At 46.8% G+C, this 14,248-nt stretch overlaps 1 protein-coding gene across 1 annotated transcript in view; it reads right to left on the bottom strand.

The window, feature by feature from the left end:
• The window catches only part of LOC144688041 (dedicator of cytokinesis protein 2-like), a 1,154,257-nt gene that overhangs the window by 868,150 nt on the left and 271,859 nt on the right, over positions 1-14,248 (bottom strand). Inside the window, exon 14 of the mRNA XM_078554696.1 lies at positions 7,655-7,779. Within this exon, the coding sequence (XP_078410822.1) occupies positions 7,655-7,779 (125 nt within the window). The remainder of the gene's footprint in view (positions 1-7,654; positions 7,780-14,248) is intronic.

Here is a 14,248-nt window from a genome sequence, read left to right as displayed (position 1 = left end):
CACGGTGACAAAGTTCTTTTGTCAGCCCTGGCCTAGCGTGTGCACACTCGGCAGTGAGTCAGAAGGTTGCGTGTTCAAGCGTTACTCCAAAAGCTTGAGCAAAGTATTTCAACAGACGCTCCCAGGCTCAGCCTCAAGGAAGTCACTGCATTGCTGGAGGCGCCAGCTTTCAGACGAGACATTAAGCTGAGGCCCCATCTGTCCTCCCACATCAACTATATCCCAAAGCACTATTTTGAAGGAGAGCAGGGAGGTTCTCAAAAAGAAGGTAAGGGATAGGAGCAGGAATGGGCCATTCAGCCCCTTGAGCCTGCTCTGCCATTTTATAAGATAGCGGCTGATCTGATTGTGGCCTTAACTCCATTTTCCTCTCTGCTTCCATAAACTTTGATTCCCTTGTAGATCAAATTTAATTCAGCCTTGAATGTCTCCACTACTTGCTAAGGGAGAGAATTCCAAATACTAACCACCCTCAGAGAGAGAAGAAATTCCTTCTCATCTCCGTCTTAGATGGGAGACTCCTTATTTTTTTTAACTGTGCCCCTTAGTTTGAGATTCCCTCACAAGGGGAAACATCCTCTCAGCGTCTACCCTGTCAAACCCCCTCAAGAACCTTATATGTTTCAATAAGATCACCTTTTAAACTCCAATGCGTATAGGCCCAACCTTTCCTCATAAGACATGCCCCTCATCACAAAGAATAAGCAGAGTAAATCTTCTCTGAACTGCCTCATATGCAGTTGCCTTTACCACACGTCCTTTAACACCTTTGGTTAACTGCAACCCATCAGCCTCCGATTTGAAGTTTACAATTTCCCTTGTAAGCATGGTGACCAGAACTGTACATATAATACTCCCCGGTGTCTTGGCCAATATTTATCCTTCTCATTAGCTCTTGGAATTGAATTATTTAACCTGGTGAGGGAATTGGCTGAGTGACAGGGATAAAGAAACAAGTAATTGGCAGGATGTGACGAATGGTGTCCTGCATGGATCTGTGTTGGGGCCTCAGCTCCTCACTGTACATGTTATGGATTTAGATGATGGAATATAAAGTCACCTATCCAAGTTTCTGGATGGCACAAAGATAGGATATTGCGATATTGGAAGCGTGAGATTACGAAGGAATATTAATAGATTAATTGAATGGGCAAAACTGTGGCAAGTGCATTTCAATGCAGGCAAGTGTGAAGTAATCCACTTTGGATGATTGAACAGGGTGCTGTTCGAAATAGGCTCGAAATAGTGGAGGTCCTAAGCGACTGTGGGTTCCAGGTACATAGATCGTTAAAATATCATAAAAAGGAGCTGAAAACAATCAAGAAGGCTAGTGGAATGTTGACATTAATACCGGGGCTAGAAGTCATACTTCAGCTATACAAAGCACTGGTTAGACTACACCAGGAGCACTGTGAGTAGTTCTGCTTACCACTCGTTATTAAGGATATATTGACCTTGGAGGGGTGCACTGTAGATTTATCAGAATGATTCCTGGGCTCCAAGGGTTAAATTACGAGGAGAGATTGCAATAACTAGGGTTCGACTTTCTGGAATTTAGGATGTTAAGGGGTGACTTGGAGGACATGTGTTGTAGTGAGTGGCATCCCTGCTCTGAGCTGGCCAGGGAAGGGCTATTCATAATGCAGCCAAACAGGTTGAGTATCCACTGAAAATCCTTCCAACACACACTAATGGCAGGAGGTAAGAGTGGGAGAGATTCCTGGTCAGCCATGTGACAGAAAGAAAGTTGGAGCCTCTACCATCGCTATCCATTGCTCCAGGCTACAACAAACATCTTGCCACAGCAACTCGGTCTCCCTGAGTGATCTGTAACACACCACAAGGGGTGATTGGATAAAACCTTTCAAGACATTTAGTGGAACAAACTGTTTCCACTCGTCGAGGAGTCTAGGACTAGGTGGGTATAGTCTAAAATTAGAATCAAATTTTTCAGGAGTGAAGTTAGGAAACACTGATGCACAGAAAGGCCGGGAAAGGTTTGGAACTCTTTTTCACAAAGGAAAATTGTAACTTTCAAATCGGAGACTGATAGATTCCAGTTAACCAAAGGGATTAAAGGATGTGGGGGTAAAGGCAAACGTGTGGAGAAGAGTCACAGATCAGCCACGATCTCAAAAAATGGTGGAAGACACTCCAGGAGAGAAATGGCCCATTCCTCTTCCTATGAGTTGAATTTTCCCAGCCTCCCAGGCGTCTGTGAAGGCTGAGGGAAATTCGGATGGTTGTGTCTCGGGACAGCTCCCCGACATTGTTGCGCCTCTGGAAGAGTTTCCAGGAGCCGGGCTGGGAATGGAGCTGGCAGCCCGCTTCATGGAGTTTGGCAGCCAGTTAGGCCAATTACCCCCCCATTTAGGGACATTTTCCAAAGGCAATAGCAGAGCAACCACCTGCTGAGTGCAGAACACTGGCAGCTTTTTGGAGGTGACTTCCTGGCGACAATCGGAGGCAGTCATCCTAGGCCCCAATGAAGGAACCGCCCACAGCCACGGCCAAAACTAACCCCGTGGTGGGGGTTCCCAGCCGGCTTTCCTTCTCCCCCTCCCCCTCCACACCGTTAGCCCTAACCAGCTGAAGGCCTCTTCATTTTCAAACTTGCAGCAGGTACCTGAGAGAGAGAGAGAGCCCTCGCACTCACCTTTCTGCTTCAGCAGCGCCCACCTCAGTGGGGCTGCCAGCCATCCTGAGGCGTGAGCCCTCTGATTGGGCCTCCCATCCTGGGAACCTGCCTGCCTGACTTAACAGGACAGTGAACGTGGAGGCAGGCTTGTAATTAGCCACAGTCTGTAAAGTTCCACTGGTGGGCAAAACGATCCTGATATGGGGATCATGATCCAACTGGGAAAATTCTTGCTAATGTTTCCACGTTTCATAACAAATGTCACTGAAGCAGATTATCTGGTTGCTCTCTCGTCGTTGTTTGTGGGACCGTGCCATCGGCAAAATGACTGTCATGTTTCCTACATTTAAAAATATCTGTTTCTCCCAAGCATGCTACGCCTCGGGGCAGAATTTTCCAGGCCCTCGTTGGCAGGTTTGCAGGCATGGGGCCTGTAAAATTCCCCAGATGGTCTTCCCGCTGCCCTCCTTGTCCGCTCCCAACCTGTCCGCAATTTTATGAGGGGCGGGAGAAGCCGAGGGCAGCTTGCCCGTCCTTGCCCCAATTGAGGCCTTTAAGTGGTCAATAAATGGTCACATAAGGGCCACTTCCCACAGGGGTTAAGGGGTGGGGGCAGCTCGGCAGGTCACCCTGCTCAGGCTTTGGGTGGCATGGGAATTTGTGGGGGGGAGGGGGAGGGGGTGAACTCCTTAAAGGATCCTTTTCTACATCGAGTGATGCCCCCCCCCCCCCCCCCCCCACTCCAAAGTCTGCCCCCACGGGCTATCCCTTCTCCTCACTGACCTCTCCATCAAGACCCTCACCACCACATCCCACCACCCCCCCCCCCGCCGAATCCCCACCGGTCCTCACCCCTTTTCACGATGAGAACCCCCCAACACCCACCTCCTCACTTACCTGGTTCTGGACCCCAGGACTTAGAATCTGGAGACTGCTTGTAGTCCCAGTCCTGGCCACTGCTGCTACTGGCGCTGCTGGGACTGCAGGTTGGCCAGCAGCTCCCTGAGGTGGGACTTTCACCTGAATGAGGGGTGGAAGGCCCTTCTCCAGCCAGTTAATGCTCCTCAGAACGCTAAACGGCTGCGGGGCTGCTGCGGTAGACAGGGATGCCTTCCCCGCCCACTCTTACAGGTGGCAGGGCAGGAAACCCCGCCATCCGAAAAATCCTGCCGCTAATGTCACACCTCAAGTTACTCACATACTGTATCTCAAAGTGTGATTTTCGGAACCAAATCTAATTTGCATCTAAATGAATCGGTGATGATTGCTCAAACCATCTCCTGGGGAAAAATGCTCCAGAGACTTGCATTACTCACTGAAATATTGCTTCCATGGATTAGTGTTGCATTTACCCCCTGTTCAAGCACAGGTCATGTCCTCTGATTCTACGGCTCTGGCTAAGGCGAAATAGCTTCTTAGAGCTGGACATCATCTAATTCCATTAGAATCTTAAAAACTTCTCTTTTTCCAGTGAAAGCCTATTTACATAATCGTTTCTCATAATCCAAACCCTTCATCCTCTAAATCATTCTGGTTGCATTCTCCTAGATTCTTCCAATCGCTGTAAATCCTTTTTGTATTGAGGTGACCAGAACTGCACACAATATTCTAAGTGTCATCACGCCGATGATTTACACAGTAGCAGGATTACCTCACTATTTCGGCTCAATATTGAATCTTTAATACATCCCAACATTTGATTTGCTTTCCTCACTGCTGCCGAGCAATTCTTGCGATCGCTTCAATTTATTGTAGCCGGGGCCCACAGATCTCTTTAATTTTCCATGCGCAAAATTCTGCAGTTCCCAAAGGAGACTTTATCCCTGCTGTCTGAGGTGATGTATCCCTTCAGGATTTGCATTCTTATTTGATCTCTTCCCGTACAATTGATCCATTGCAGACACAGTTCCCAGAGGTCCTGGGGTGGGAGGGGGCAGAGAGCAGGATTTCGACCTGAGGGGAGCAGGCATTTGGGCCAGTTTAAGGCCCTTCAGTCCCTTGAGCCTGTTCAACCATTCAGTTAGATGATGTCCGATCTTAACTCCATCTACTCGCCTCGGTTCATAACCCTTGATATTCTTGCCTAACCAAGGCCTGAGTTTTCACTCCCTCAGGAAACTTATCAACTCAGCAGAAAGGGCCCCAGCTAATTTTTGTCCCAGGAGTGGGGGTGTTTGGGGTTTTGGTGGTTGCAGTGGGCAGGCCCGTCACCCCCTGGAAAGAGTTTAGGGCTGCCGGGTGCGGAGGGAGGCTGTGTGCGAGGCCTGCCTCGATCCTCCAGGACTTTGTTGCAGCTATTACAAGAACAATAAAACAACAAACAGCCCTCAAGCTCTCACCCCTCACAGCCCCTCAACCTCCACACACTCCCCATGCCACATCCATGCCACCTCATGCCCCCTTCTAACCCCCATGGCCCAGCACACTCTCCATGCCAACCCCTATGAGCATCCACCCACAACCCATGGCTCATTATACCTTCCAATGACAACCTATTCCCCTCTATCCACTCCCCGTCACCCTTTATGGCCCCTATCAGCTTAGTTCATGCCAACCCATGCCTGCCTTACATCCATCATGCCAACTCACCCAGTATCCACCATGGGCAGACCTCAGGAAACATGCTGAGATGAAATAAAATAAAGTTTGAAGTGTCTGTTGATGAATTTACCATGAAAAAAAACATCCTCATTCATTAAAACCCATTCACTACATTTACATTCCTTCGAGTGCTTAATCTCTTATAAAAATGAACATTTTTATTCATAGCCCCACATCAAAGAGTATAACCACTTGGAGCTGTCAAAGAAACTGTGAACTTACAGGCACCGTGATATTGATAGGTTGTGGAATCAGTCATGCAGCACAAATTCTATAATGATAACCCTCAGGCTTATGTCAACAAGTGGAGTGAAATAGCAAGCATTGATTTTTTTCAAGAAGACTGCTTTAAAAAAATAAAGGCCAAGAGATTTAAATGCCTTGAGAGCTTGACAGTTCCCTTGACAACTTGAAAATTCCAATGGGCTTGAGAGTTCCAATGAGCTTATCCATTTTTTGCATACATCCATATTTACTTTAAACAATCCCAAAGGGCTCTTGACCTCTGCCAAACAGCATTTGACCTCTCCCAAAGGACACTTTACTCCTCTCAAAGGTGTCCCTGGACCTACCCAAAAGGGTACACTACCTCTTCAAATAACACAAGCAGCTCCAGACCTTCTCCTGAAAAGTCTAAAGCTTGCAAGTCATTTGTTGGACATCACACTGGCGAAAATTGGATCTATTTGAAGGCAGCTAAACTTTACCATGGGCAGCTGCTTCTGTGAACCATGGATGTGAAAACTACAACCTTCCCAAGTTTCCCACCACACCCCTCCCCACACCCGCCGTTCCACCCCCACCCCCAGCGAGAATGGTGAATGGTGGGTCCATGGGTGGGATTTCGGGAATCGAGGCTCTGACACCATTTTGGCCAAGCCAGAGACCCTCCCCTTCCTTATGATAATTCAGAAAAAGTCTATCTGTCTTAGTTTTGAAAATTTCATTTGACCCCTCCCCTCCCTAAATCTGACTAAGCAGCATCACAGGCAGAATTCCGGGTTTGTCCAAGAATTCACCGGACCCTTCCACTTGGAGGGAAGGGCAGGGAGAAGATCTACCTTCCCTCACTGGAATTTAAAGGGAACTATTGGTGGTCACCTAGTGGTTGTATACAAGACTGTCAGTCCAGAGATTGTATATTCAAGTCTAGCCATAGTTCTGAAGGGATGTTGAAGTCACTAAATCTGGGCATTTGGACTGACACCAGATAATGCCCATGAAATCTGCCAGTTTTTTGTTAAAAACCGAACTGGTTCACTAACGTACTTTACAGAAGGACCCAATATTCTTACCAAGTCTAGTCAATACAGGACACTATTTCCACACTATGCAGTTGAACCTTGCTGTCCTAAGAGCACCTATCAAGGGCCTTGCCAATATTCCCCATACCCCAAGAACAAGTACACATATATACAATTAGTTAAATATAGTACAGGAATGGTGTGGGTTCAAGTCTCGCTAGAATGTCTATCTTACTGTCTCCTCATGACTTTGATGTCAGCTGCGGTTACATTCATAGTACACTCTGGTAGTAGGCAATATTCTTGAAGACGTCCATGGCACAAGCTCAAAGGGGTATCACTTGGAGAAAAGTATGCTTGGGAAACTTGGATATCTATCATATCGCACCATGGTACTATGGGGGAATGATATTGTCATGTTGCACGACACCTCCTCCACAAACACATGGATTCACTAAACATCTTTCCATGGAGACAGTGTCTCTTTGCAGTTGAACTCAACAGGTGGCAAATCGAGAAAAACAATGCAAAGGTAAGGATGTAAAATGAAACTTAATAGCACTTGCAGACAAGCTGGTTAAGCATATGAGGGAGAAAGGAACTATTGGTGGTTCACCTAGTGGTTGTATACAAGACTGTCAGTCCAGAGGTTGTATATTCAAGTCTAGCCATAGTTCTGAAGGGATATTGAAGTCAACATTGCCCTTCCCTCCAAGTGGAAGGGTCTGGTGAATTCTTGGTCAAACCCGGAATTCTGCTTGTGATGCTGCTTAGTCAGATTTAGGGAGGGGATGGGTCAAATGAAAATTTCAAAACTAAGACAGATAGACTTTTCTGAATTATCATAAGGAAGGGGAGGGTCTCTGAGAAAGGAACACCGGATTAGACCAGGTGGACTGAATGGCCTGTTCCTGAGCTGTAAAACCTATCTAACCCTAGTGAAAGACAGAAAATGAGAGTACACATCAGATCACTCCGCATCTGAAAAGAGAGAGGGCAAGTTAACTGTTCAAGTAGAGATCATTCATGAGATTTTTCCGATGCCACTAGGGCTATGATTCTCACAGTTTTCCTTTTGTTCTTAACACTTGGAGCCGGGAATCGCGTTTCCTATTTCCTAGAGCTACCAGCAATAGGGAGGAATAGGCTCCAGCACGCTGAAGTATCTTACCGGAATTATATCTCCTTTCTCATCGCAGACACACATCGTAACCTCAACGTTCTTCTGAGTGGTCTTATTCTGTTTATCAAACTCTCCTTGGACCACAGTGACGTAAATGTCGTTCCGGACATCGCCTGGATTTTGGAAAAGAAAAACAAGGTTCCCCCCCCGGTGAATCTTTGTGATTTTTCTATCAATCTGAGAAAGAGCTGCAAAGCCAGAAAAGCCACTTTTCAAAGGACAATATTCCCATCTGTTTATTGAAGTGAATACCAAATGTTGTAAAACACTAAGAGAGGAAGTTCTGTATTTATATAATGCCTTTCACTACATCAGAATAGCCCGAAGCATTTTACAGCCAATGAAATACTTTTGAAGTGCAGTCCCTGGGAAATACAGCAGCCAATTTGTACCCCGGAATCGCCCATAAACCGCAATATGATAATGACTAGATAATCTGTTTTAGTGATGTTGGCTAAGGGCTAAACATTGATCAGGATCTCATAGAGAACTACCCTGCTCTTCTTCGAAAAATGTCACCGGACCTTTTAAGTCCAACTAAAGAGGGCAGACGGAATCTCATTTTAATGTCTCCTCTGACAGTGCAGCTCTCTCCCAGTGCTGCACTGGGAGTGTCAGACTAAATTATGGGCAGAAGTAACAGAAGTGGGGCTTGAACCCACAACCTTCTGACTAATCGGCGAGATTGGTACCAACTGAGCGCCAGCTGATGCCCAGGTTATGAGGAGACAGTAGGATCTAGAAAATCAGTTACTAGGCAGTCCTATTTTCAGGCCCCAACTTAAGCATGAGATTGTGTAGTGTTCAGCACTATCCAGCACCTTAATTTCTCTCCATAGATTCGTTAGTCTCTTCAGCGGAGTATAATAGTCTCAGAGTCAATTACAATTGGTTTTCTGTGTTAACTGCTGATGGGTTCAACTTTTATCAAATTTATTACACTTTATCAGCTCTAACACATTGATAAAAGACCATACAAATGGCAAGTTAACATTTTCTTTAAAAACAAGTCTCTGCTCTTTCTCTCCCCTTGAGACGTTGAGACGTTGCTTGATGCCTGGATAACAGGAAAGAATGGGGATATGTGGGGCAGGATTTTTCACTTGGCATGCAGTTGCGTGCCCGACACACCTGAGCGTGAAATAGTGGGCGATATTTCGGTCGGCGGGCGCTCGCGAGAGTCGGCAACGCGCCCGCCGACAATTACATGGCCTATTAAGGCCATTAATATGTTCATTAAGTGCGATTTTTCGCTGCCCGTCCAACGTTACAGTTGGCGGGTGGGCGAATCGGCCAGGTGGCCTTTGGATTTTTGAGGAAGCCTTATCCGAAGGCGGGATGAGATTTCCGATATTAATTTTTATCATCTGCATTTTCACGTGAGGGAGTCTGAGATGCGGACATTTTTTCTCCTACATTTCCAAATCTTCATTTCACGGCTTAAAATGCCTCAGCTCCCCGAGGCAGGTCTCTGCCTTCAGGGAGCTTTCATTCCACGCTGACCCCCGTGCCCGCACAGACTTCAGCGCCTGCCCTCCCCCCATCCCTCCCCACCCCCACACCCAGCCCGGTAGTGCTGAGCCTTTCGGCGTGCGTCTCATGCTGGATGGCTGTTTAATTGGCCAGCAGCGTGGTTGGGCGCCGGTCGCACGCGGTGGGCAGTTTTCCGGCCGCACCAGGGTTTGCCCACTGCGCCCGCCTGCGACCTCAAAATTGCACCCACGATTCGAACCATTTGCACACGGTCTCGAACGGGTTGGCTGGCCTGTTTCCTTGTCAATTTTACGTATCCGCAACTTAACCTCCGCTACCTCGTCCAAATACGTGCGAAGTTTTTTTTTTGTATATTTGCTCTCTTCCACTTGAAGTAGTGCCAGAATTCACAAGCGGCAGTGCGACTGTTTCTTTCAGTAATGACCTCGATACCAGGTGATAGGGCAGTCAGTCCACTGGGAGGCCTCTTCCTGGCAGCTTAACCAGCTCTTGCTGCCTTGGAAAACCTGGAGGCCAACTAAAAATCCCAGTCAGCCTCTCTTGATTGGCCCGAGGTGGCCATTAACTTTGGGGATCGGCTATCCGCCTCGTGTGGGTGGGTAGGCCTGCTGCGTCCCATCACCCCAGATTACACCCCAGAGTTCTGAAGGAGATAGCTGAAGAGATAGTGGAGGCGTTAGCGGTGATCTTTCAGGAATCACTGGAGTCAGGGAGGGTCCCAGAGGACTGGAAAATCGTTAATCTAATCCCCCTGTTTAAGAAGGGAGTGAGGCAAAAGGCGGGAAATTACAGGCCGATTAGCCTGACCTCGGTTGTTGGTAAGATTTTAGAGTCCATTATTAAGGATGAGATTTCAGAATACTTGGAAGTGCATGGTAAAATCGGGCAAAGTCAGCATGGTTTCACAAGGGGAGGTCATGCCTGACAAATCTGTTAGAATTCTTTGAGGAGGTAATGAGTAGGTTAGACAAAGAAGAGCCAATGGATGTTATCTACTTGAACTTCCAGAAGGCCTTTGACAAGGTGCCGCATAGGAGGCTGCTCAGTAAGATAAGAGTTCATGGTGTTAGAGGCAAGGTACTAGCATGGAAAGAAGATTGGCTGTCTGGCAGGAGGCAGAGAGTGGGGATAAGGGGGTCCTTCTCAGGATGGCGGCCGGTGACTAGTGGAGTTCCGCAAGGCTCAGTGTTGGGACCACAACTTTTCACTTTATACATTAATAATCTAGATGAAGGAACTGAGGGCGTCCTGGCTAAGTTTGTAGATGATACAAAGATAGGTGGAGGGACAGGTAGTATTGAGGAGGCAGGGAGGCTGCAGAAGGATTTGGACAGGTTAGGGGAATGGGCAAAGAAGTGGCAGATGGAATACAACGTGGGCAAGTGTGAGGTCAGGCACTTTGGTAGGAAGAATAGAGGCATAGACTATTTTCTAAATGGGGAGAGAATTCAGAAATCTGAAGTGCAAAGGGACTTGGGAGTCCTAGTCCAGGATTCTCTTCAGGTTAACTTGTAGGTTGAGTCGGTAGTTAGGAAGGCAAATGCAATGTTGGCATTTATTTCGAGAGGACTAGAATATAAAAGCAGGGATGTGCTGCTGAGGCTTTATAAGGCTCTGGTCAGGCCACATTTAGAATATTGTGAGCAATTTTGGGCCCCGTATTTCAGGAAGGATGTGCTGGCCCTGGAGAGGGTCCAGAGGAGGTTCATGAGAACGATCCCAGGAATGAAAGGCTTAACATATGAGGAACGTTTGAGGACTCTGGGTCTATACTCGATGGAGTTTAGAAGGATGAGGGGGGATTCGATTGAAACTTACAGAATACTGAAAGGCCTGGATAGAGTGGACGTGGGGAAGATGTTTCCACTAGTAGGAGAGACTAGGACCTGAGGGCAACAGCCTCAGAGTAAAGGGAAGACCTTTTAGAACAGAGATGAGGAGAAACTTCTTTAGCCAGAGAGTGGTGAATCTATGGAATTCATTGCCACAGAAGGCTGTGGAGGCCAGGTCATTGAGTGTATTTAAGACCGAGATAGATAGGTTCTTGATTGGTAAGGGGATCAAAAGTTACAGGGAGAAGGCGGGAGGATGGGGTTGAGAAACTTATCAGCCATGATTAAATGGCGGAGCAGACTCGATGGGCCGATTGGCCTAATTTCTGCTCCTATGTCTTATGGTCTAAGAGTCATACGGACTCGAAACGTTAACTGTGTTCCTCTCCGCAGATGCTGTCAGACCTGCTGAGTTTTTCCAGGTATTTTTGTTTTTGTTTCAGATTTCCAGCATCCGCAGTTTTTTTGCTTTTATCTTACGATCGTACCTTCCCTGGCCATCAGGTCCTAGAGTCGAACTCCAACCCAGAGCTTCTGACTCAGAGGTAGGGACGCTACCCACTGCGCCAGAAGACGACCTTGACAATGAATGCAAACAGTTTATTGGATCGTGAGAGACACCGGAGGCCAACTGAGGTAAACTGAGTTCACCTAGCGAGGGAATGTTGCTAGGAGCCTACGTCATGCTGTTCTTTGATTCCCTCACTCTTCTACTCACCCTTCCTTAAGAGGGTAGTTCTTGCTTGGGTAAATTTCTCTACTTCATCCCAGTGGTTGTTTTACACAAGCAAGCACAGGCATCAAGTGTCCTCAACTAAAGGTGGGTTCACAGCCTAGCTCAATCCCGTGCTCATCTGTTGTCGACAGTGTACAAATGTGGCGCTGAAGTCAATTGTCATGTCCGTAACACTATCCCAGCCGACTCATGTCAGTCAGCAAAAGGCAAATAGTCAAAGGCACTGGGGAAGCTTTCCTACAGCTGTTACATGATATTCCCATTCTACCTCCTTAACTAGGCTATTTTATGTGTTATAAAGGAAACATAATTATAATCTTAATAAAATCAATAACATTTCATACACTTGAAACAGTTTATAATAATATGACAAATTGTGTCCTAATTTATATAGCAACTTATCAAATCAAATCAGCTCAAAGTACTTAACAACCAATAAGTTCATGTTAAAGGCATCAATTATGGCTCAGTAATACCAACTGAGAGACCTGAGCACATAATTCAAGCTGACATTCCCAGCACAGCACAGAGGAGTGCTGCGTTGTTGGAGGTGCATCTTCCAGATAAACTGTGGTCATGTTTACCTTCCGCTGAACAGAACAGATCCTGTAGCACTATTTTGAAGAGGAGCAGGGGAGTTCGGACAGATATTTATCCCTCAACTAATATCACCAAAAACGGGTGATCTGGCCGTTATTACATTGCTGCTTGTGGGGCATTGCTGAGTGCAAATTGGATGTATTTCCTACAATACACAATAGTGATCAGAAGTACTTAATTGGCTGCAAAGTGCTTCAGCCATCCTAGACTGCAAAAGGCACTATAGGAAGATAGGTTTTTCTTAAAGGGGCAGTCATTGTGGTTATGTAAGGATACATAGCAGCCATTTTGAGTACAGCAATGTCCCATAAGCAGCGGTGAGATGATTGTCCAATTTGATTGAGTTGACTGAGAGAAGAAAGACTCAAACACATTGACTTAATGATACTGGATGAATGAGGCCTGCAGCAAAGGGAAGATGGGCCTTGCTTTTCACAACTCATCTGAAGGAAGGCACTTCCCTCGGTGTTTTTACTGAAGCACCAGACAGATTTATGCACTCAAATTTCTGGTGAGGAGCTTGAACTTTCTGACCTAGAGATGAGAATGATACTAACCAGCTTAAATGAAGAATAAGCTGGATTTAATATTGGGATTTTTTTTTTTTTAAACTCGGTTTAATTTATCTTTAGGCAGACTTAATTTCACAGTTGAGGAAATTTCCGAATTAAAGGAAAATTTCAAACCTATTTTTAAAAGTGAGAAGCAATCAATAATGTGACAGGTAGACACTCTGTCAAGGCAATTACTCTGTTTTCCACTTCAGATATTAGTCCTTGGTCTTTTATAGTCTTAGGATTGTTAATGCCCTGTTACTTTGTGATGATTATGATGTAATACAGATCCTGTTGACCTCTCAGTTCATTGTGCAACTGACCATTTTTCATGCATTTCACCAACTTGAAGTTACCTTATTGGACATCTGCAGACATTGTTTGTTGGTTCTTTTTAATGTTGCTTTAAAAATACCTCATAGAGGGGTTTTCTCAAGTGCCTTGCTGCTTTGGAACAGATCGGAATCGCTCTGTGCAGCGCTCAATTTAGCTCTCACTTGTGATAAATTCTTGCACTATATTCTGCTGCACAGGCAATGATAACACAGATTTCTCCTTCTCCTCTACCTGCTCCATTCTGCTGGACTTCCCTACCCATGATTAAGGTCAGAGCATGTGGAGTCAGTGGACAAGGAGCAAACTGGAGAGCAAGATGGAAACAAAACTGAGGGGTGAAGAGTAGTTCCTCAGGCTGGCAGAGTTTGGGGAGAGGTGTTCCACAGGGAGTGGTGCTGGGAGCGCTATTGTTCACTGTTTACGTTCATGATTTTGGGGCTGGGCTCTCAAAAAGGACAGGGTTGGGATCGGAGGCATGTGCTGACACAATGTGGTGCCACCAGACCACTGGCCGCTTCACCGCCATGCTCCCAACAATGAGCCATTTTGAATGAGGGCTGCTGGGAAACAGGGAGGCTGCCCTCTGGCAAGTGGCGGATGGCCACTTTAGGCCAATTAAATTTAATTAAGGCCCCGTTCTCATGTCGGCTGGGGTTTCCAGTTGGCAATGCGGGCAGCCTGGTCATGCCAAAATGGTGGGCTCGGGGCGGGGGGGTGGGGGGTTGGGGGGGGTGGGGGGGGAGTGGGCACAATGGACCTCTCAGATGTAAAACGGCTGCCGGGCCACAGCTGCAACCGCTGGCCATCGCCTGGAGGGATTTCCCTCCAGGATCGCGGCGAAGACGCTGCGGCTTTTTAAAATAAACTCCCCCTCACTTGACCTTGCTCTCTGCACTCTTTACATAGACAGCCCCTGCCTCAGCTGGTGGGACTGACAACCACCCAGTGCTGGAGGCCCTCGGATGTCAAGCATCGGGAGTCCACCCGTTCTCCCTGATTGGACAGCGAGCCCGCTCCCTGGCCTTTAATT

Source organism: Cetorhinus maximus, chromosome 1, assembly GCF_964194155.1.
Source record: "Cetorhinus maximus chromosome 1, sCetMax3.hap1.1, whole genome shotgun sequence".
Lineage (NCBI taxonomy): Eukaryota > Metazoa > Chordata > Chondrichthyes > Lamniformes > Cetorhinidae > Cetorhinus > Cetorhinus maximus.
The sequence above is the reverse complement of the archived record's forward strand: the minus strand, read 5'-3'. Positions and strand labels throughout refer to the sequence as shown.